The sequence below is a fragment of the Rissa tridactyla genome, chromosome 9, assembly GCF_028500815.1.
Source record: "Rissa tridactyla isolate bRisTri1 chromosome 9, bRisTri1.patW.cur.20221130, whole genome shotgun sequence".
Lineage (NCBI taxonomy): Eukaryota > Metazoa > Chordata > Aves > Charadriiformes > Laridae > Rissa > Rissa tridactyla.
In genome coordinates this window covers 13,920,139-13,944,824 of record NC_071474.1, presented here as the reverse complement: position 1 = coordinate 13,944,824, position 24,686 = coordinate 13,920,139, and the positions used below count along the sequence as shown (strand labels likewise).

General features: G+C 40.4%; 2 protein-coding genes across 3 annotated transcripts in view; one reads left to right on the top strand and one right to left on the bottom strand.

The window, feature by feature from the left end:
* The first annotated feature begins 277 nt into the window (after nucleotides 1–277).
* Nucleotides 278–13,931, top strand: LYSMD2 (LysM domain containing 2). The gene is made up of 3 exons (XM_054214792.1): nucleotides 278–617; nucleotides 5,938–6,275; nucleotides 13,136–13,931. The coding sequence occupies exons 1-3, from the start codon at nucleotides 420–422 to the stop codon at nucleotides 13,185–13,187; spliced, it is 588 nt and encodes a 195-aa protein (XP_054070767.1). The 5' UTR covers nucleotides 278–419; the 3' UTR covers nucleotides 13,188–13,931.
* Nucleotides 13,932–17,886: 3,955 nt separating this feature from the next.
* Nucleotides 17,887–24,686, bottom strand: part of SCG3 (secretogranin III) — a 29,276-nt gene continuing 22,476 nt past the window's right edge. The window contains exons 11-12 of one of the 2 annotated variants that reach the window (XM_054214790.1): nucleotides 24,045–24,125; nucleotides 17,887–19,843 (exon numbers count right to left, since the gene is read on the bottom strand). In XM_054214790.1, coding sequence (XP_054070765.1) covers nucleotides 19,725–19,843; nucleotides 24,045–24,125 — 200 coding nt within the window. In that variant the 3' untranslated portion in view covers nucleotides 17,887–19,724. The remainder of the gene's footprint in view (nucleotides 19,844–24,044; nucleotides 24,126–24,686) is intronic. The other variant, XM_054214791.1, reaches the window with a different exon arrangement.

Sequence of the window (24,686 nt, the reverse complement as noted above, 5' to 3'; positions counted from 1 at the left end):
CACAGGCCCACAGCCCCCAAGGAGGCCTCCTCACGAAGCGAGGTGCGTGGAAAGACAGAACACCTTCGCTTGGTATTTTTTTCTAGGAAAATGTGAATCCTTTGTCACCTTGAGTATTAGCCAAAGGCGTTAAAAGCCCGCCGTCGCGACAGCCTGCCCACCAGCGCCCTTCGAGACGCGCGGACCCGCCGCTGCGCAGGCGCGGCGCCCGTTCGCCAGTGGGCATGCGCGCTGCCCCGCGCGTGCGGCCTCGCGTGCTGCCGGCGCATGCGCGGCGGGCCTGCCGCGAGCCGTTGCCGTTGCCCGTTGCCGCTGCCGCCGGGCGGGCGGCGCCTGAGGGGGCGGTGTCGGCGCGCCATGCCCGGGGCGGCGGTGTCGGAGCCGGCGCGGAGCCGCGGTCGCTGAGGTGCGGCGGGAGCATGGCCGAGTCGCTGCGGGAGGAGCCGCCGGGCGGGCCGGAGTCGGAGGCCGAGCTGTCTCAGCGGCTGGCCCGCACCAAGGCCCGCTCCTACGGCAGCACGGCGAGCGTGGCGGCGCCGCTGGCTGAGCGCTACGTGGAGCACCGGCTCAGCGCCGGGGACACGCTGCAGGGCATCGCCCTCAAGTACGGCGTCACGGTAAGGGGGGCGCCGCCGGGGCGGCCTGGCCGGCCCGGGCAGCCAGCAGGGCCCGGGGGCTGCAGGGCCGATAGCGGCGATGGGCTCCCGTAACGGCGGCGGGCAGTTGTGAGGCCCAGAAGGTAGCGGAGGAGAAGGGGAAGAGGCACTGGAAGTGGAAAGCAGCCGAGATTACAGGTTGAAGTTGTCCCGTAGAGCATTTCCTACCCATAGTGGGCAGGAGGTTCGGTCCTTGCCATGGATATGATGCTGGTTTGAGTTTCAGTATTTAAAATGCTGACATCTGAACCTTGTGAGCTGCTTGGAGGGGTCAGTGCCCAGTTCTGATGGGCAGTGGCTGAAGTTTGTGCTGCCCGAGACAGGACTGGGCTTGAAACTGGCGAGTGCTGACTTCGCGGGACTGGCTGCTGACCTCCAAGATGCACTTACTGCCACCAAGTAAACCTGGGCTCACGTGACAGTTCACCACTACACTCACTTCAGATTAAAAAAGCCCACAATGTAATTAAACTTATCTTGAGAAGAATCATTGTTTTGATGCTGATACGTAGGCTGTGAAAAGAAGAATTTACTCCAGTAGCTTCAGGGCTAAAAATTCTTCCATTGTCATCTACTCACCTGCCTAGAGGTGATAAACAACTGATTTGAAAGTGTTGCAGCTTTCCTTCTCTTTTCCTATAGAGGAAAAAAGTTTACTTCTGTGGAAAATGGTGAAAGGCTTATGCCAGCCTAAGACGTGCAGAGTCCAGTAGGGTCTACCAGCAGGCCCTAAAGCACTATAATTCCCCATGGAATCACGGAATCACGGAATCTTCAGAGTTTGAAGGGACCTCTAGAGATCATCTAGTCCAACTCCCCTGCTAGAGCAGGATTGCCTAAAGCACATAAGCTGCTGCAGAGCTCACCTACCCTACCTTCATTCCAGGTTATTTGGGGCCCAGTGAGCTACCAACTGACCTATCTATATGCAGCTTTAGTAGTCCCCTGCAGAATTGCCCGGGACCAAGCAGCTGGTGAGCATAGCTAACAGCATGCTGCTAGTACACAGTCAATGTCACTTGCACATCAGCACAAAGCACCTTCCAGTTGGGCTCCATCCAGAAGAGGTACAACACAGTCCCAAATTAATAGGTTCTGACTGGAATGGGTTTCCTTTTCTTCTCTGATTCTGAAAGATATACTAAAGCCTTCCAGCAACTTCAACAGCATTCAGCCTTTGTTGTGAAAAGGGTTGAAAGTCTGTTTCTCTCCCCTTAAGAAAGATTTTGACCAAATCTTGTTGGCAACAGGATTAATGGTGTTTTGGATTTATATTGGTCCACACTAAACCAAAGTTTTGCTCACCTCGGGGTGACCCGAGCTGCTCATTGGATTTGTTAGAATTTTTATTTTTGGCCGTGCTTTCCATGATGGATAAAAGTCTCTGGCCTAAATGATTTGACTCTAGTGTTCTTCATTCAGAAGTGTATTTGCTCACTACAGTAAGTGAAAAATCTACACAGACTACTTAAGTAGTAGTTTTCCAGAAAAAAGGCATTTCTAAACACATTACAACTCCCTTTCAGCTGAAGTGAAGCTAGGGATTGAACCTGTACAGTCTGACAAAACAGGTTTAATTTATGAACCATAAACTTTGTTCATAGTATGAATTTAAGCTTTTGCTGTGCTAATGATGCTTTTAAAGTATAAATGCTGGGGTTTTTTAAACACCTCATTTTGTATTTGATTTAATGTTGCTAGTACTCTCCTGAAGAAACCAGAGCTGCATCATTATAGGCTTCAATTGAGAAAGGTTACACTGACATGAAATGTCCCTAAGAGCAATGCCAAGTTAGCTGAAATCAGCCATTGTGTTTCTGCTTTAATGAGTTTCAGCCCAGGGTAGGAATGTATGCAAACATATTTGCTTTTAGCAAAATGAAGAATCTTACGTGTTCACACAATGACAAGGGCTGACTTTCTCTAAAGAGTAATTACATTTGCTTCCTGCATCCTTTATACTTGGCTAGAAGTGAGAGTTGCTGTAATGGGAACATCAGAATTATCTTTGGCTGCCATTGCCTCCAGTATTACTGTTTTTAGAAGTTTCCTACTGTGGTTTTCCTCATTGGGAGTCAGTTTGCAGCAAGAGACATCCTGTCCAGTGCCTGCCTTGGCATGACATAGCATAGGCAGTTTAAGATGGATGAAAGTGTTGGGGGAGAGGGAGAGAGATCGGTGTGCTTTGTTTGGCCTCATCCTCTGCCCATCACCCCTCTCCCACAGGCACTGTCTATTAATCTTGCGTGGCTTGTGTTCATTAGGTCTTTCTTTGAACACTGTTGGGTAGATTAACACTGGGAATTACTGTTTAGTATCATAGTTACAGTTCCACTGGAGTGTTGTTTTCCACCGTACAAAGGTATCCCGTTTGAGGGGAGAAGGTAGAGGACTATTTGTTTCATGGTCAGTAGGAACAGTTTTGATGGATTAGTTCAGCAACAGTTTATGCCTTACTGCAGCTTCGGTTAAAGTTGTAAGAGCAAAGGCTTTAGCACATGCTTTCACTGTTCTAGGTCTGTAGCTGACAGTTTGTTTTTCCTAGCACTAAGAAAACTAGTGTTAAATCCTGCTCTCCATACATGCATGAATGTATGGAGACATACTGAGTTGTAGAAGGAGCAGTATGTATTACACACATTAAGTAACCTGCCCAAGGCAGAGGGGTGTTCTTTTTAGAACCAAGTATTTCCCATTTCATTGTTGCTCAGTGCAGAGGTGCACAGTCTTCCAAATGCCACAAGATGGTATTTAAAGGTATTTTAGGAAGAAGTAACCAGAGGTAGAGTTACAGTGAAGTAGGATAGAGAACAGCAGTACAGTGCATTATTTATCAGCTATTGAAGCATCACCTCCCAGCTCATCTGTAGCAGAGATCTCAGTTTTCAACTTTTGTATTGTATTTTTAGAGAAAAGCTCCAGCTAGCATTTTAAACATTTTTTGCTACCTGTGAAGACAGCCAGCTTTTAGACATTTTGATAACTGACATTTAAACTAGCATCTGATGGCTGTTATAGGTCTTATTACTAAGTCAGGTGAAGCTTCCTTTATGCCCTTCAGATGGTGCTCAGCTTGGGAAAGAACTTAAGAGATACACCATAAACTGTGTAAGGCTAACTAAAAATAATTTCCAGGCTTCGGGAACTGGAAGAGTAATGAGCTGCTCTTACTTGAAGTAGTAGCTTACTATCTGACAATGGATATTAGTTATTTAGCTTTTGAAAATGATTATTAAATCTAATCATTCCATCATGTTAGCCATCTGCAGCAACAGGTTGGGGTTGCCTTTAAATAGAGAATATTGGTTTTGTATATTTAATGGATTGAAATAACTTACTGCTGAGCTTTCCTGCACCATTTTCACTACTCTCACTCTTCCAAACACCTAGCCTTTCTAGAGAGAATCTCTTTATTTTTACGGAGAAAGATTTCATCAGGCTTCCAGGACCCAAGCAAATGCATCCCTACATGACACAAGGTCTATAGTGGCACTGCAGCAGATACTCTTACCACACAGTACAGGTCTACATTGCATGCAGGAGTTTATTCCAGTTACACAAGAGGCAACACAGTCTCACATCTGCACAGAGAAGAAAGACTAACATCTCTACTTCATTTTAGACCCTGCTAGTATGTTCAGTGTAAGAAATGCACAGGCGTGCTAACCCAGTTATTATCTGTTAACAATGATCTTTTGTTTTGCAATTGGGAAGGACTCCCAGTAGTGTCAGTGTAAAGTTTAAAGAGTTTAAGACTGACAAGCGTAAGATGGTAGAGCAATTTTTTCATCATCTGAATGCTGAACTGAAGATACTTCAGACTTTGAAGTAGTGAGTGGCTAGTGCTTAGAGCGCTCAGCTTTTTCTGTGCAATTATACTAGCAGTAAGACACTCTTACTACAACACTTAAAGGTTTTATTCTTACTCAGTTTAGCTCCATTTAGTTTAATAAAAATGAATAACACTTCTAATGCAGGCAAGAGATATTTTCAGTTCTCTTTGTACTTGTTTTCAAGTAGGTTTTATTTAGAGTGCATTTATTGTTGCAGTACCCTAGTGATTAGGGGTTTGTGCTTATTGCAGTCACCAGGGGACCAGAACGGTCATTTTTCTTCCTTTCGCTTAAGACTTTTCATAATGAAATCGTAAGTTTAGGTTATAACTAAAGCTTAAAGTCACATGATCATGGATACTGATTTCTGTGCTTTTTTTTGAAACCTTGCAGTTGAGAAATAGGAAGCTAGTTTAACTGTTATTGACTTGGAAGGGAAATTTTGATGACTAAGAACTTAAACAACATTCTTAGTAGGGAGATAGTATAAACATTTACTGGGAACTTGTCCTTGCCTGTAAAGCAATGGAATTTATAATAGCTTCTCAGGTTAAGTATAGAGCAAGTGGGGCTTTGTGCATTAGTACGCTGAGAAAGATAGGGTCGTCTTCTTGCTCCTGTCATAAGATCGTCTATACTGATGAGTAGGTTTTAAGAAGTACTTTGGGTAAAAGTTGCATAAAAAGTATTTAACAGTTATGTGGTGGCTGTTACCATGCATTATTACATACATGAGGTTGCTGTTGATCATGCTGTAGATCCAGTTTACTGAACTAATGCAGCCACTAGTCCATGCAGCTGCATTATAAAGTGTTTACGAGCACCCCATTCTTTTCACTGCCTGACTTCTCACTGAAACACAGGACTTCATCTGAAGTCTGAATTTGTTACGTCAGCTAGGGGGGAAAATACTATGCACGAGCTGTATACTGCTCTTCCAAGACTTGTGGTGCTCACTGTTCTTAACTAGTATGTCCTGAATGCTCAAGGTAACTTTATCGCCCCTTCTTTGTATTATGCACGCCTTTTACCAGAGTTCCCCTACAGCAGCTGCTAGCAATTCTGAGCCTCACTCTAATATAAATTCAAATCACCAGTACTTTTGCAATACATTTTTATTCTGTGGCAAGTTGTTCATGTGAGCTTATATAGAGATTGGAAGACTGTTCAAGAAAAGCATCTTTATGTAGTGCAAGACTGTAGAAAGACTAGTATTTTGGAGTGAAGTCTATATAAAAGGAAGAAGCTAGGCTGTTGAGTTGACAAGGCTAAGGCAGAACATACACTCTGAAATCACTTTGAATGCAAAAAAATACTTTCCTAAAGTCATTGCTGCTGCAAAGAAAGTATAGATTTATTGTAACTAGAGGTTACTGTACTACTTCGGAAAGTTAGTACTTTGTACTTTGCCAAAACCTAATAACTTGTATTTTTCCTATCTTTTTCAGATGGAGCAAATAAAGAGGGCAAATAAACTGTTCACTAATGACTGTATATTTCTGAGGAAAACTCTGAATATTCCTGTTATATCAGAGAAACCATTACTGTTCAATGGACTTAATTCACTGGAGTCTCCTGAGAATGAAACTGTTGACAGCTCCCCTTCTTGTGATGAAGGACTAGTGACAGTTCAGGAAGAAAGTAGTTCTTCTCCCAGTCCTCAAGAGCCTGACAATCAGCCCACTGCACCAGAAGAACTGTCTGCCAAAGATTTCCTACAGAGGCTGGACTTGCAGATTAAGTTATCCAAACAAGCAGCCAGAAAACTAAAAGATGACAATGTCAGGTAAATACTGCTTTTGGTATTAAGCATCTTAATCTTATCCTGAAGGCTTTTTAGTCTAAGCTGAACCCTTTTTGTGGGGTATCTCAGGCAGCATCTGTAGTTTTAATCTGTCAACAGCAAGTCTATGCTATTGTCATGCACCAGGTACATTCAGAGCACGCCATTAGCAGATGCCTTGATACGGCAGTTTTAAAGGCTGTCTTACAATACGTTGTTTGTAGAATAGCAATAATATTCCATGAAAGCTAGAAAGCCAGTATTCTCCAAGATGTCTTGCTATGTAAGTGGTCAACTATTTAAGCAAACCCATAGTTTTCAGTAGATTACTGAGCCAAAGCCTACGTGGAAGGTGATTGTATACAGAAAGGCATGAGTGCATTTTTTTTCTGTCCCAGATTGCCTCATAATTGTGTAAATATTCTCCATGTTGCAGTTTCAGTTAAGCTATCCTATCTCCTTTCCCTACTTTATGGATCCACCTATGTAGACTTCCGTCTTTTCTTCATTATTTCTTCTACAGCCAGGAGCTCCCACACACTTTACTCATAAAAAAAGCTATTTGACCTCTTTGCCACAGTGATTATCCCCTCACATATGCAGGCATCCCATGGAGAGTACAGAAAGACATAGAGCAAGAGTGGCCTTCAGTAGTGTTTGTTTTTCCCACATCCTTGGGACAAGCTTCCTCAGGTTGTTCACAAGCAGTTTCTTGGGCTGGTTGTCTGGCCTGTTTATTCTCTGCAGAAATTGCCTCAGTGTGTGATGCTGAGGTAGCATTTCTTATGACAATAAAAACCATGACTGCAGGGGACTGGTATTGCTTCTCTTACCAGAGAACGGGAGAGAGGGTATGCCTGCAGATATGTACTTTGCCTTTGCAAATTTGTTGAATGCAAAACTTCTTCCATCATCCTGGTTCACTTCACATACTCTGATTTGAGTGCAAGCAGCATACTTTTCATGGTAAGAAGAAAGTAACCTTTCGGGACCAAATCTATCAAGCGTATAGTCCCATCATTTCTTTAAGAAGTTAAGGAGTTATTTCAGCAACTTAAAAACTTTGTTCAATAGACAAAAATTTCAGGGGGAGCAGGATATTGCATTTAGCAATCGGACAAGCCTCATTTGGAGAAATATCCCAAGCTTAAGGTAATTCATTACTTATTGCACTCCACATACAACTCTCCAGAAGGACGCTCAGTTAGAGTTACAGTGTCAGGGAAGGCTGGAACTCTTTCACACCTTGTTAACACAGTTGTCAGTTATTTTCTTTTGAATTGATTACATGAAAGAGGAAAAAGAACTGTTGGAACTTGTATCCTTCTCTATTCAAACTCTTTCACTTGCATTATTATATTTGAAACAATGTAGAGCATCTATCAAAACGTGCCGCTGCTGACTCTCAGATCATTAGACATATGTATCTAATACAGATTAGAGTAGGTGTTGACCCAGCAGTTAATCTGGGTCACAGAAAACCACAGTCCCTGCCAGAGGAAGGCAATTATTTTAACATCCCTTCAACAAAATAACATGCTAGTTTACAGAAGGAAATTCACTTAGACCTGGCTGCACCATAAACAGCCAATACAGTGAGAGTGACACTGCACAAATAGCCACTGCTGCTACTAATATACATTTCCTATATTGCTTAAGTTACAACTTGGGAAATGAAGGCCTGGTGCCAAATTTCCTCCCAAGGAATTATGAATATAGGAGGATGAATTACTTTCCCACCTCCTATTCAGATTTAGCAGATAATTTTTGTGAATTATGCATAGAGCACAGATTTTTATTGGTCATGATGCTACAGGAAGCATGAACTACAGAGTTCAGGCTGCTGAGCAGGATGTTATCCAAGTGAAGAGAAGTTTCCTGTATGTCTGATAAAGCCTTCATAATGCCACCTTCCACCCCACCACCTCTGACTTTCAGTCCTGGCTCACAAAAGCTGTCCTTGCACATCTCCAACTGCGTTCACCCCTTTACAGTCTGACAAATAGTGCCAAAGGACCAAAGTCAACGTTTACAGGGAGTTTGCAGAACGTTTACTCCTTGCAGAGAGCAGGAGTTAGAGGGAGACCATTGCCAAAAGCCCTGGAGATCCTTTTCAGCAATGTACCATCAATGGCATTTCTGGGCCTGCACTGGAAAGTGGCAGCATGCCTTACTCTGCTCCAGCAGCTCCCCAGGAGGTACCTGTTCTCCCTCCTGCCTATACCTTTCTTGTCCCTTGCTTGAAGCAGGAGGCCTTGAAAATTGGACAGCCATCATGATAGTAAACCAGTGTCATGAACACACAAAGTTTCAATTCTTAGAGTGAAAGACATTTTTGAAATTGAATGCTGTTTCCAGCTACTCTGGCCTTCTGTATTCAGATTGACTTGTCAAGGCCTGTTTAGAATGTGACATGCACCAACGCTGCAGTGTACTTAAGTTCCTGTTTGAGAGTAAGAAAGGAGCACCTAGAGTTACATCTACTACCACCAAAAGGGACATTTGGACTAAGAAAACTGCAAGCAGAAGCAGACTATCCGTTCTGAAACTTGGAAGAGTCATAACTTCTCACCATACCAGTGAGCCTGATTTGACAGATGGAGAGAATCACGATATCTCCTAAATTGCTCTTTACTTTGGTCTCCCTTAAAGTTGCCAAGAATGCATGTGCATTCATGCACTGATTCTGATCAAACTGTACAGGCAGTTTCATAGTCAGAAACGGCTTTGTGCTCCAAAGACAGCTTAAGATGAATTAGATTGTTTAATCATAACTCTTGAAGTCACCACTTTAAGTGCTTTCAAAGGAATAAAGTATATTAATCTCTAAAGTCAACTTCTTCCCAGTTAAAACCTCTTGCCGTTAGGTAGAAAAATTGAGGAGCACATAGGTGCAGATTTAGACTAGATACTAAACTTCAATAGCTATGCAGGTAGACAAGCATTAAAGATTATAGAATGTGAACCACTCAGTCTGTGACAGCTACCTTTCACTATTAGACTTTATGTAAACATATGGCTAGATCTGCATGTAATACTACTTTTATTAGAGAGTTTCTCTGAGCAAGAAATCAGTGGTTAATGATTCCCCCAGCCAGGTGTATTTAGCCAAGATGCAGTTCTAGGTGAGCAGCTTAAGGCAATAAGACCTATTTTTGTTTTGAACAATATTTCTATCATAGGCCAAAAGAAATGCAAAAGTATTAATACAGTTTGTAGCATATGTTGCCAGCTCACGTAGTTGCATAATAGGGAAGAATGCCCATTATTAGTTTTATCCACACGTGGAAGAAAAGCAACTTGTAATAGTTTGAGAAAATATAGTAGTGCTTCATCTTGCCCAAAATGCTGTTATGCATGTTTCCGGATACCAAAACAGAAGTTGAGTTTAGTGATGTTTTTGGTATCAGATAGCTGAACACCAGAGGTCTAATGCAAGGTCTTTATAGAGTCCTTAATATTTTAGAGTAGTACTGTGGTAGGCTAGAACACTAGGGCCATATACTCTCTTTCTGGGACAGGTCACATCTTTCTGCATTTGCCTTTTAGTGACTCATTTTGAAAACCTTGTAACTGAATAGAGCCATGGTAATCACTATTGCTTATACAAGCCAATATAATTAATTGGTGTGCAGCGCTAGAACAGAACCATATGTTGTCATCTGATCAGTTGCCTTGACCTGAACCTAGGAAAGAGTAGGCTGTTCAAGCGTTTGAAACTGATAACTGATAGAGTTAATTTGTTCAATAATTGGTCACCATTGTTGGCTATGAGCTAAGAAAACAGATACCTCAATTAACGAGGCTGCCTGTGGAGAATCCTGTTTTCAGACTTCCAAAAGCTATGAATTCACGAACTCAGATTGTTGCCTTGTTTAACTGTGAATTCTAGAAGCATCCAAGCATTGGATTTGAGTTTACTTGTTCATACTCAGGTGCACTTGGTCTTACAGAAGTGGTTATTAGCATTTTTTATTGTGGCCTGATGCATGCAGTAGCTTGCAGTAGATGTCTTTCAGCTCCTGTAACCTGCTGGACAAAGTGGCAACAGTGGACAGGAAGAGACAGCACTATGAAGCATTGTAATGCTCTGCTGTTCCTTTCCCTTTCCCTGAAGCGGAGTGTTGCAGTGACTTACCACTTTGCTATTTTAAGCATCGTAAAAGTGAAGAAAATTGTTTCGTTGGTAAACATACACACACTGCCATGTTGTTGCTTGTGGGCCACGCGCCAGAGCTGCTATTATGTAATTTTATTTCATATAAAGCTTGGCTTGTTTTTAAGCCATCAGAACAGACTTGTACTTGCTATGTACAGTTCTGAAGATCTACATTAGTAACATTTCCTGGCTGTTACCTTCGTTTGGAGTAACGTGTTGTAGATTTCTTCATATAGCCTAGTCCTGCAGCCTGGGACAGAAGGTTAGAAGCTGTTCTTGACAGCCCTTACTGCCAACTGCAGCATGCCTGAGCCTTGGTCAAAAGTTTATTTTGCACATATTTATTAGACTTTCTTAGGTTCGCTCATAATGACCTACTACATGGTTCTTATGTCCCTGCCACATACGGAAACCTCTCAAGGCTGGCTGTGACTCAAGTGCCAGTCTTCTGCCCTCTACTGGCAAATGCCAAGTAAAAGCCCCTAGTCCAAGTGTATTTCATGGGAAGTGGAGACGAACAGCTTAGAGTAGCCGCTTTGTTACTTTGAAGACTTGCTAATCACTAGTTCAGGTTTCCAGTTCTCCATATTCACCCCTACTATCCACCATAAGCAACTGCAGCTAATGTCAGTCCAGTGTTTGTGGCCATCTCATGGTGGATGCCATTCCTATATTAAGGCTTTCAAGAAAAAAGACTGAAAGGCCAATTCTGACAGCCTCTGATTAGAAGGAAGGTCTTTTTGCTGTAACTCTGCCATGGTTTATTCTTCTAAAAAGGGAAATGTAACAAAACTAAGAAGTAGAAAGTAATTTTCAGTGTACAGCATAGAAAGTAAGCTTTTTCCCTACTGGAGAGTATAAGCTCTGAAAATACAGTTGTTCTCCTTCATCCTCACAAACTAGCAGAGACTGCTATTTGCAGCTATGTTCTGAGCATATGTGGCTAGAAACTCATTGCCCCAGAAGGGTGTATGTCACAGCTTCAGAATATACTTCTTGAAATACTTAGCTTCAGCCAAGTAGTTATGGTTGAATTTTACATACCTGCAGTCCAATCTTACAAGCTTGGTATGTTGATAGGTTTCAATCCTGAAAAAAGTTTTAAAATGTATTTTCTTGAGACAATTTATAGATCAAAAGTGCTTTAGTGCTTATGAATTGTTTGCTTCCTTACTTTACTGGTATGCCAGGTATTATGAACAGCATCTGCAAATTATTCCATGGCAGTTTTGCAATGCAGAATTGATGATATAAGGAAAGATACTACTTAAATATACAGAGATCATCTGTATCTTAAGAATCATGCTTGGTACTGGATCTGTAGCATCACTAATGTAAATAGATGTAGTATTTGTAAGAAAGGCTAACGCCTGTTTTTAGTACTACGGTAACCACACATCCCTGCAATAACTACCAGTTTAATCCAAAACCTGGGTTTTTTTGAGGTTTCATTTGTTTTACAAGATTTTTCAAGGCAAAAGCGATGTCATGTCTTCATGAAGATAATATTGCTGGACTACCCAAGAGCAGGGAAGGGCTGGGAAAATGAGTGCAAGCTACTCAGCTGCTTGGTTAGTTTGTACTGTTTTTTTCTCTGATTCTATTCTGGGGCGTTATATGAAATTTAACTTGTAGATAAATAATCGTGTTCGGAAGTTAGTAGGGAAAAGTCTGCACGATTGGGGTTTGGAATACTATTGAAATACATAGTTTTTACCTTATACCAGTATTAGATTATTTGAATAACTGTACCTTTATGTGGAGGCACATACAGCATTAAAAGTAACTGGAAATCCTTGGAAGTGCACAGTGTAGCAACCGTTGTCTTTCTGTTCTCACCAAAACACTAAAATTGGCAGCATCTTTAAGAATAGGCTCTCAGGAACATAATTTTGAAGCTACAGTAGTAGAAAACAATGATCTTTCAAGAACTTAACATGCTTGAATTAGTACTGGATGCTGCACTGCAATAAGTTTACATAACCACTTGTTTTTAAAAGCAATATTGTCAAGTAAACAGTAGGCAGACTCATTTTTCATGAGGATTTTTTAATAGCAACACTACTTTGGTTTATGCAGTGATTGAATTAACAACAGCACTTGTGGGCAGCTATTTTCTCCTGAGAAAATCCAAGTGATCAGTCTCAGTATTGATTGATGCACAGGAAGAATACATCAAGGAGCCTACTCAAGGAATATCCTTGCAGCATCAAGACACAGATCCAACTACAACGATGATGGCCTGCTCATATTCTTGCCTCATTTGGTCTGTCTGCACCCCCCACCATTCAAAAGGCTGAAACAAACCCACAACTAAGCTTGCTTTTTTAAAAAAAAGAAATTGAAAGCAACAGTATCAAAATTTCAGCATACCCGCTGCTTGTTTATCCTTTACAGTATTTCTTATTGATTTGGCACTGTAATGTCAAGAATAGTTCATTAAACTCTAACCACATTCTGATGTTGTTGAACTTACACAGCTTTACTTGTTCTCAACATTCTGTTCTTGAGACAACATTAACAAGATCTCCAGAGGTGCATAATGAACAGTAGTATACTGCAAGTAGTATTTCTGTTAGGCAATGCCAGTCTTATCTATTTTGATCCATCCATTAGGAAAAGTGGTGATCTGCATCTGCATTACAGTTTTACTGTGAGCCATGGTATGTTCCTGATCTGATGATTATGATCATTTTCTTTTTAGAGAGGAGGAGAATGAGGAAGGTCCCTATGCAACTTCTTCGTATCACCAGTAGAAGACGGATGTGATGGCCTGAAAACTTTCCATGAAATCAGTTCTTAAAGAACTAAACGGTCAATAATTCAAAACCCAAGTCTTTCGGACTCATCGTCTCGATGTACTTAAAACAAGTCACGAATGGGTAATTGCACTGAAATTATGACCTCTTCTGCCTTCCATAGGTTGATGTCCTTATGCTATATCAACAGAGGCTTAAAGCCTTCCAAAACTAGCAATGGCCTTTATACCCCTTCTGTGCAAACTGTAGCATGGTAGCAACAATATATCCTTGAGGTCACCTTTATGCAGGATGTTGATCTTTAGTAAGGATTTTGTAAATACTTGTTAAAGTGAAATTTGTTTTAAGTATTTAAAAATATTCAATGAGTTTGCTTGTAAATGACAAACTATGAAAATAACAGAAATTTACTTGTTCTGCAGACAAAGGCTAGTTTGCTGTGGAAGTTTCATCTACTTCAGGGCTGCAGAAATTGCCTTTGAACTCTGTGTGTATGTCTGTGTGTGGTTATGATGTATTCCTAGAAAGGGGAATTCTACTTGTTTTGATGAGTTAAAGCCTTCATGATTAAACAACTGTTTGCAAATTGGATTTCTGCTAATAAAAGGGAAGAGTCACAGCAAGAGATTTTTCTTTGTGAGATATGACATTGGAATATCGATGTGTGTTCTTGTGTGGTTATATTTTGTGTGGTTTTAATTTAATAAATACAAAAATACTGATGTGTCTATTCATAATGAAGTCAGATTGGTTCTAGTCTGTTTTTTGCAAAGAATGGTTTGTCTAGTTACGTGAGCTATTAGATGCTAATTTCAGGGCAAATAATGTCCTTTACCATGCAGTTTGCTCTCCTAAATGAGACCTGTAAGGACTATTTGATCTAGTTGTGCAGTCAAGAAAACTGCGTTAAGATTAATAGGAGCCACGCTGGTTAGCCTTCACTGTTCTGAGAAGAGATGCAAGACTCAAGTCTGCAAAGTGGATCCCACCTGAAGCTCAGTAAGGCAGAGTACAGACTGCATTCACTCTTTGCCCTGAAGCTAACGTATTAGCAAATTCTTGTTAAGCATCCTACAATTTTTCCTCAAGTATTCAATAAGCTTCACAAAACTCTTGTCAGTAAAGAATTGCCGGATCCCCACTGTGAGAGATGCTGTTTCCTATATATCAGGTCATTTATATAGTTTATTGCTCCCTCAAAGCAAAGACTTTCTGCAATATGTTAAGATGGAAGCAATATAGAAAGTTACATTAATTTACTAAAACTAGAAATAAAAATGCAAAGCTAGACAGGAATTGGTATTTCCCTAGAGCTTGCAGGAACTCAGACCCGGCAGGCTCATTCATATTGTTTCTAGCTCTGGTCTGTGGTGGCACACAAATTAACTAGAACAGGGAAAGCTTAGAATGAATAAAAGGAAGTATTGATTTTTCTTGAAGAGACTGGTGAATTAGTTTTAGGTCTGGTATCCTTCTTAAATTGGGATTCATATTTATTTGTTACAGGATAGTCATTTCTGTTCTTGTCAGTTAATTTCGGTAGGACATTATCAGAGCCAGAATAAACTACTTTTCCAAAGGTGACCCTAGCTTCAAGCCCAGTTATACTTTCTAATCCTACAGAAAAATTTAATCCTTTTCTAACAAAGACCTGCTATTGCAACACCCTCACCTATCCAGCACACGCAAGATCAGAGAGTTTTGCTGAGCAGGTCAGCAAGCACGGCTTTCCTCGCACAGCGAGCACCCCTCCTGGCAGCCCTGCGAGGCAGAGTCGCATTTCGCTCCATCCTTCCTTAGAGTGCTGCTGTGCTCGTGGGCTGGAGGACCTTCAGGACAAGCAATGTGGAGGATCAGTGACACCGTTTACATCTACTTTTCCTGAGAAAGCCATACAGAAACGCAAGGGAAGAGGCAGCTGTGCCAGCCTGGAGACATGGTTGGGCAGAGACGCACAGCTGCACACCCTTCCCCTCAGATGTGGCAGATTTCAGCCCAGCAGCACCCTGATGGACTCACAGCATCTCTGGCAACCCCACCGCACCAGGGCTCAGCATGGCATCCAGTACGAAAACATTAGCATAACCCAGCAGAGACACCTGACCCTTCTGTTCCACACAAGCAGGGAGGATTTTGATGCCGCCATTGACCACAACAAAGGCTGCCTGCAAGAGGCCCTACCTTGCCAGCCGTGGCCCCAGAGCAAGGCTCTGCTCCTTGCCTGCTACGCAGACACTCTTCATGGTGCCCCAAGGGCACGCTGCTCGACACCAGGCCAGAGGGGACCTTCGCTTTTGCTTCCATTCCACCATCCTTGGCACTTCCAGTCCTATTTACCAAGACCTGCAGCAACTGCTCTCCCCACCCTGGAGGGAGGCTGCTCTTTATGGCTGCAGGGCCTCACAGCAGGCTGTAGGAGTAAAATATATTTAGAAATTGCTTTACTGTGCCTCTGCAAGTTTCTAGCACCCCTCCATTGGCGTGAGGTCGTGTGTCCCCGTGCCACTGACACGTGGCCAGGCTGCAGCCCTGTGCACACACACACCTCCCAGCTGGCGCCTGATGGACCCCATGGCTGCTCAGCCCCAAGGAAAACGGAGCAGATGACAGAACATGGTGCCTGGAAATAGTCTATCTGTAGTACAGTCAGAGTAATTAAAGATGGGAGTTTTCCTACTCTGTAAAAAAGGGGTTCTTAAGACTCTGAAATAACTAAAGTTTTAATATCTTAATCCACATTGTCATATTATTACTCAATAAAATGACAGTTTTTCCTGTACGTTTTACATCTTGTTTATACATTATCCTGTACATTTTGCTTCTCACTCTGCCTTTATTCTTCCTACACTTGTAACTTCATTCTTTGTTTATATATTTCTACCACAAGGTGTGGTTTAGGGTTGGAATGGGGCAATTTCAGGCAGAAGTGAAGCACACAGTGCAGGTAAAATTCCATGTTTTGCACCTATTCTGTGGGTGGAAACCTGCATATTTTTTTTTACATATTTCTTCAGTCAAAGCTTGAAAAGTCAAAACCTGGGCAGGCTTGGACTAGGATCTTTTAAAATGAAATGCGGGACACTGTCAATAACAAGTTTTTGTTTGCAGTGTGTCTGGAGGCTACTTATCCCCTGTACGTCCCTCTAACTCAGCCATCGGGTGCTGTAGTTGCATCAAACATTCTCGGAGCGGGGCATCCCCCTTCCCGCAGGCATTGCGCTGAGCTCCTATTGCTCCGTGCTGCAGGACGGCCTCAAAACGCTGGGCAGTGGAGAGAAAAGATGCATTCTCTTTAACAGACAAAAGCAGCCTTGTACTACTGTAGCTTGTAGTAAAGTGTTTAATAAAGTACAGTATCAGAAACAATAGTCTAATAGAAAAGCTCAAAAAGTGGATACCATATATGTTGTACTTGTTACATTTTCAGTGATAATTTAGGGAGTGGAGGATTTCTGGAGGATCCAGCAGAGATAGAAACAACATAGAAACTGATTTTTATCAATTCAGAACCAGAGATGTGCAGGTGTTGAAAATACCTTTCTCACCAGGAAAAAGGAAAGCACTGACAGAATGTGATTTACTAATTATGTACTAAATGCACAAGCAGCAGATGTCCAGTGCTCATGTGCTCCAAGTATTCCCTTCAAAAGAAGGACTGATCTGTGGTGCAGGCTGAAACTCGCATCACTCGTTTGCTTTTATTTAGCGTCAGTCAGTCGTAGCCTGTTAGAAATGCAGGGTGATTCATCAGGCTGGCTGTGTTTTGACTGTCTAGTTCTGAAAGGTGTGATTTACCGATAGAAGTTCATTTGATGTCCCAGCAATGCAAGCAGTATTTGAAGAATTCAAATAACAAGTTTAATGGGCTTGGGCAGGATGGGAAGTGAATCTAGTTTGAAGAATGTAGCTGAGATGATTGCTCATCCATCTGTCAGAGGGCTTGCTCTGTTCTCAGCTAGTCATCAGGTTGGTCTCATTAGTTATGTGTGTACCCCAAGTGATGCACAGCAGCAGGGCAAGCACAGAACAGGCCCGAGAACATGCATACTGTCAACTACAATCAGAGCATACCCAGTGGACTACTTTTTTTTTCTAAATTATGTCATCTATGCTTTGTTGAAGTTAATAAATTTGCAAAACTGAGAGGTTAAAAAATATTGCACTAGCCTTTTTGTGGACACATAACTCTTCATAATCACTGGTCACTAGTTGATGGCATCTTTCCATAGGACTCCTGCATAGACTCAGAGGCCAAAGTATGAACCTAACTTGCAATGAAAATGAAAAATATTATTAAATTGCTCATTATATTGGCAGGAGAAGAAAGTTTGCTGTTTTTTTAAAGTAGACATTGAGGAAGGAAAGTTTGTCCTTTTTGTTTTCTAAGTGCAGATCCTAGATCGCTACCACTTCCCTACCTGCAAAGGTCTATGGTTAGTTATCTTTCTCCAGATTTCTTTCATAAATCCAAAAGTCCACTTTTCCAGTGCGATAGTCACGTAAGAAACTAAGTCACAAGCTGTTGCAGAAAACAACTGAGATCTATAGGGACAAGAAGAAATTCTGTTCTTTGGGAATATTAGATGATGACGATGATGATAATAATTAGAGGGCTTACATGAGAACAAATACACCGATTCAAAATAACAGGAATTCCTTTTTCCTAATTAATTTCTGCAGTGTTTCTAAGGGACTATTTTTCAAACAGGAATGTTACATTGACTATATTTCCGGATAGAGTTTTTATCTTAAAACAAACACCACCATTAGTGACTGATACTGGAACTCAATGATCCATATCAGGATGTGTATGAGCAGGCAGTGACGTACTTTTTGTATGCTAGAAAGCATTCATTGGCTTATGTATCACCAGTTTTCAAATAGATATGCTGTTACACCTCGTTGCTATCACATCATTTAATATTTGTTACCAATAATGTTCTGTTGATAATGCCCAGTTGATAATTTTGCAGGGATTCCAACATTTACTTCAGTTGGCTACGAAACGTTGCTCAAATCTCCTCTTCCTTAATCTCCAGCTGTGCTGAGAAAATGAGGATGGAAACGATCCGCCCATTTAACATTTACAGAACTTTGTGCTGTGAGCCAGGATCTCCCTTCACTGGCAGGCAGATACCGACCTCTGCATCAGCCAACATTTTTTGATTGTTATCAATTTCAGAATTATCATGAGATTTTTACAAAAATCAGAGCAGGGATAACCTCAATTATCAATGAATAACCTGTAATTAAAGAGAACAGGGCTTTCGTGGGGTTCAGTTAGACAAATGACTGCTGCAGGGGATAAGTCTCAGATTTACATCTTCTGGAACTCAGTTTAAAATTTACTCTTCTAAAAACTTCTTTACCTTTGATCATGCTTCATGAGTTCTTCATACATAAAATTTTCCATTCACTTAAATATAAAAGATCTTAAATCACTCTTCAAAAACTCTGTAAATTGAGGAAGAAGAATGAGGGTGACATTTCGTTTTCTTTTTTCATTATTTAGGAGGTACCAAATTCTTGGCTAATGATAGCATATATATGCCCAAAAAATAGTTTTCCAAAATAATACTGCTCAACACAGATCAGAAATCAGTAAACACATCACAGCCTTGATATTCAGAGATGTTGAAATACGATAGGTTAAGTTAAGCCTTTCTGAAAAGCAGGGCCCATGTTCTTAACAACATCTCTAGTTCCAAACTCCCTTTCCCATGCAAAATGACTTGAATTGCTTTCCTTTTTTTTTTTTCTTTAAAGAAAGTAATGGCTATTTACATTTGTTATCAGGCTACTCACATCAGGAATTCAACTAATTATGCATGCACAATCATCAAATGGTGCACCAAAGAGAATGTTTATACATGCTGAATGAAGCAACAACGGGGAGAATATAGCTCTGTAATGTGAAAGGCAGTTGCAGTGTCAAAGGTGTATCAGTTGCTAAGGACACTATAGTCCAAGTTACAGAATACTACATAAAGAAATAAAAAAGGGTCAAGAAAAAAAAAAGTACTATGATTTAAAACCAAGATTTCTGGATATAAAATCATATTAAGATTAATGAATACTTTAATAGGTAAATTATTTTCAAATATTTTATTCAGAGAACTATGAACTATTTTCTAATAATGCCCTTTACATAGTTGCATCTATAGAAAGCTAGTGGAGTGACAGCAAAAAGATGTAGCATTAAAAGAACTTTCCATCAGAAATGGTTGGTTTATCTACAAAATTAAACCCAACATAAATAATAAATCAAAGAGAACATTACATAAACGTTGACCCTATCAAATAGAAATTCAGTGTCAGAATTTGGCGTTTAGGGTTGATTTGTGAGTGTAGGAAAATACAGTATGCAGTCAGTGAACGGAGCACTACAGCTCTTCGTTTCTGTCTAGAAAGTTGTCGGTACAATGTAAACAGAGCATTTCTAATGATATCCTCAAATTAACAGATCATAAGTCATTGAGCCGGGAGTGGGGGAAGCTATACTAGTTTTCTACATGTTTGGCAGCCACTAGCTTTTTACAGGCTGCCATAAATGCGTTTAATTACGTCAGCCTCTTCCTTGTCCAGGATGCCCTTGTCCACATAAGCATCAGCTTGCTGATCAATGAAATCTCTCAGCTTTGAAAGATCATAGTCTGAAAAATAAGAATTCATTTGCACAATGAGTCATTGCCATTACACTGCTTCACCTAAGAAACAATGTCATTGTAAAGTTTATCCAACATATGCACTTTACCCAATACGAGAATTCACTACAAGTGCAACTTGTGAAAACAATTTAGAAAACCAAGACACCTGCACAAGATCTTTGTGCACACACCCCGGTGCTTTTAGCATTCAAGAAAAATAATCATCTCTTGCACTTAATTGATTGCTGGCAAATGCTAAAGTAAGAATATTTTCTGGTCCAGAGATTTGGTGTTCTAGTCTGCATGGCAAAAGCTGGTGTTAAACCCCTATTATTTTCACAATTGTCAGGGATTCAAAAGAAAGTATTAAATTGACTGTTTTCTACTGAAATTTCAATAAAATTCCCACTTACTACAAACACCTGTAGTGAAAACTCAAGAAAGCGACTTCCTGAAAATAAATCAAAATAATTATTTACCTTGATACAGAACACAATATCCTGACATGAAAAATAGCGCAGTGAGTGGTCTTTATGAGAGTGTTAGTGTCAAAGTAGTCTTTGACAATGTGTGTGCGCCAATCTGCAATACCATGCTCAAAGACCCTTTCTCCTTTTCCGATAGATGGTTGCATCTATGCAGCATGATTCACGCCACATACACTCAGTAGACTTTTCCTGTGCTGGAAGACATCATTATTTTCCATGAAAAGAATTCTACTTCCAAACAACATAAAAAGGTAACCTATTGTGTAGTCGAAACTCTGGCAACAGATCCAGTATATTCACACATAACACAAGTTTCAGTGTGTGTCATAATTTACAGCATAAAATGTAAAGCTTAATTTGTTAGAATCACAAGTTAGTACTCTGGAAAGCATCAATGTCTTAAGGGTTCACATTAAGTTAAATGAATTAATATCTTTCATAAAAACAGATACATCCTGAATTTTTCAGTATAAATTACTTGCTCCACAGACAGAACCTTCAGAATATATTAATAGTGACTTTGTAATGTACTTCAGTGTATATCACCAGACAGCAAGAAGTGGAAGGACCTTCTTTCAAACCGCACATTCTTCACAAACCAGACAATAATGACTTTCTGTCTTTCTATGGTTGAGTGACCAAAATTGGATAGAAACAGAAAGACATTAAGAAGCAAACTAATCCTTGCGATCATTTTTCTAACAGTATAAGGCAATTTCAAGTGAGTAATACAGAAAATTGATATTCAAACCTCCCCACTCCTGCAGAAGTGTCCTCTCCATATCTGGGTTAATAGGAATTTTTCTATTTGCTGTTCTGAGGCCAGGGTTTCACGTCTGGTCTGTTACCAGCATTATTTAGGAGAATGTAACCTGTTTGTCTCTCCATCCTGTCTGAGTAATAGGGACAAACAGCACCTAGCAATTTAATAATAAGGTTGTGAGATTTCATTCCTGTGTCAGAATGAGAGTCTCCAGTGAAAGACACCATGGAATGGAAATGAATGGAAAAACAAATACTAAATTAATATAATATCCACTTTATTCCCGTTGAAATTCCTGAGCTTATTTTCCTTCTAGAATAGTATTTACAATTCTAAGATCATTACGTGGAGATGTGAATTACTAAACATTCTGTATGGGATTACAACCATTAAGATATTACCCGATTCTGGCTAATTTGTATATCTCATGGCAATTTAATTTGATTTTTTTTTTCCTAGAAATTGATAACTGTGAATTTCTAATACTTATTTACAACCTATTAATTTGGACAAGTAATTAGAAAAATCAGCTTTGGTTTATATTCCCTGCAACAGCTGCAGCATTACATTGAGCTTTGAAACTGCTACAGTAAATGAAGTGAGGTCTTCTTTGCATATTCAGATCAAGCCATTTGCCATTGCAATTAATTAGAGAATTTACTTTCATTCCTAAACAGCTACTGTTAGTGTTATGAAATGATAAACTACCTAAGTATTTTGTGAAAAACCCGAACATGCTATTTGCATGCATTTGTTAAATGACTCGCAGTTACATTCTTTGGAGACCAACTGCAATAGGACACTCAGCAGCCCCCATCTACTGGTGGGAGTGATGCTAATTTACAGAGGAGAGGAGCTGGTCTTAAAGAGCATTGGTTTCAAAGATCAAGCCAGGACAGGCCCACAGAGCCTATAGATCGTATATATGCAGAACAAACTTTGGATACAAAAGCCAATCAGGCCAAAATCTAGGCTCTTGATACATTTCTCTTTAAATCATCCAGACCACTCAAGTTTATTTGCCTCCTTAATAGGCAATTGATATTTTTAAACTGGGAAAATGCAAATTAACATTTCCAGGGTCATTAGTCATTGAATGAATAACAATTTCTACTGAAATTCATACAAAGTTAAGGATCTACAAACATATGCCTGAAGAAAACCTAAGCTTCTTCCAAGTATATTCAGTGAGTAAAACAATCCATGAATAGGGGTGGAAAAGACTGGCCATATTATTCCACAAATTGCTTTTCTGCTAGCTCCCAGGTGGAAGTGGAGCAATGATTGATGAGCGCATCAACACCACCTAATCTTCTTCTGAAGAAACACAGCACAATGCATTCACAGTTAGATAAGGGTAGCCTGACTGCACTTCCTTAACATCATCGCAGGAGAACTGAATTAGCATTTTACAAAAATAAAAAGTATGGAAAGGCACAATAAATGTAATGTATCAGAAGAGTAAGAACACTATTCTAATTCTGTTGTAACTTACACTCACTTTAAGGCTCATTTCCATTGCCAGAGGACAATAAAGATATTCTAGTGCAAATGAAAGTCCATCTACGCAGAAAGTGTACATCTTAATGCATTCACAGGCAGATAAGATGCTATTGATCTGCAGTCACAGCCATTTCCAGAGTGCAGTAGTGCAGAGGAAAGGTTACTATGAGGAGGAGCGAGGGGCTGCCCAGTCAGTATGTGTGATACAGAGAAATAATCACACGTGACTGAGATCTAATTACTCTAATGAGTACCCTGATAAACAGAAACATTTATTAGAATTGGCAGGAAAACTCTTAAGCAAATATGTGTGTCTGTTGCTAATTGCCATTGTTGCCATTGTCTGGAAATGATTTTAAGAGGGAAAAAATTTTTAAAAAAAGTCCTTCCTATTACAGAGTTTGTATACAGGAAAAGGAATGTGTTGGGCTGTAGGCACGCACTCATCTCGGAAATGTAATTCATATACACTTCAACTCACAGAGAGGGCGGCTAGATTACCCAGGGCTAATCTCATCTCAGACCACCTTCAGCTTGGCCGGTGCAAAGAAGGATCCTTCTCTCCAGGCGCCAGTCATGCCCCAGAGATGGATCCCTTGGCTAAGAACCTTCACTCACAGAGCGGGTGACAGTAGAAGACCCAGAAATAGCAGAGAGAAGGGATGGGAGGCTGATTTTATGTAAGATCTTGAGGGCAAACATGATATGGATAGATAAAGATCTGTAAAAAATAAGCTAGAAATCCTGCTGCTGTTAGCTCCCTCCCTCCAGCCCTCCTACAGCCCTGCCTCCGAGGGTCAGATGGCAGAGCAGCTGGTGAGCATACCCTGTGCAGCTGCTTCAGTCACTGCTCCCCCTCTACGCAGCTTTGTGTGTGAGACTACAAGTCATTAGAGTTGTCTTGGGCTGTAATCCAGTATATTCCAGTGCTAGTGACATAAATTTGTATCTTAACTATTTATGGTTAAGAAACAAAACTCATTGCTATTTGTGATGGCATGCACGGTGCTAGCCAGATGCACTGAGCTTTTCTAGGCACATCCAGACATTTAGAAAACATTTACCTCATGTATAAAACCATAATTAAAGGATATGTTGAAGAAATGAAGCGCTAGGCAAAACTGATGTATTGCTACCTGGTGACAGGCAGAGCACCATGACTATCTGGACAGCACATGACTAACTTCTAGCTGGTTAGTCACTGTCTTTTGTGGCCAACTACTGTTACATGATTTTGCCTTAGTTTACTATTTTCATTAATTGATTTAACTTTTATATGATCTGTATTATTTAACTCTAACATCACGAATTCTCACCACGATCCAGACAAGCACAGTTTCGCATGACTATTATTTAACTTATAACATAATGCTAAGTTATACAACACAATTTAAATTACATGCTTTGCAATGTATATGGTGCCCACCCCAATGTCAAGGGGTTTTATTCGTACCTTCTTTGTTACCTTGTTTGTTGTGTTTTTTTAGCCATTCTATGTTCTTCCTGATTGCTTCCAAATACGCCTCAGCTTTCCCTAGAGGAAAGGATGAGAGAGAAATCAGGCATGTACATCAATGATTGATGCAGCTTGCTTAACTGAGTGAAGCTGGTCACAGCAAAGGCAGATTAAAACTATTCTTAGTTTCTGTTTAAAACCCGAGTCCTGTCAGCCTTAGTCAGGCAAAATTCCCACAGATGGCTGCAGGTTTTGTCTGTGCAAGATTAGGCATCCATAAACTTAGGATCATGGCTTTTTTGACCTGTATACATAACTTTTGGTGGTATCCACAGATACTGCATATGTGGATTAAAGGCGATCTGTAGCTTTTTGATCATAATAATTACTCAGCAAAGATGAAGCTGTTAAGACAGCAAGGAATGACTTAAATAAGACTGAGAGCTTTGAGTATCTCATATACAAAGTGTCAGAAAAGTCCTTTCAGTAGTACTAACAGCATACAGCAAATCTCAGATTGTGGTATTTTGTAAAGACAAGCTGAAATACACCTACTTACATTTACTGAGAAAAAGGATGTATTCAAATTACTATGATAACTCCTTGTTATAACTGAAATTTTAAAGTGATGGCTATTTT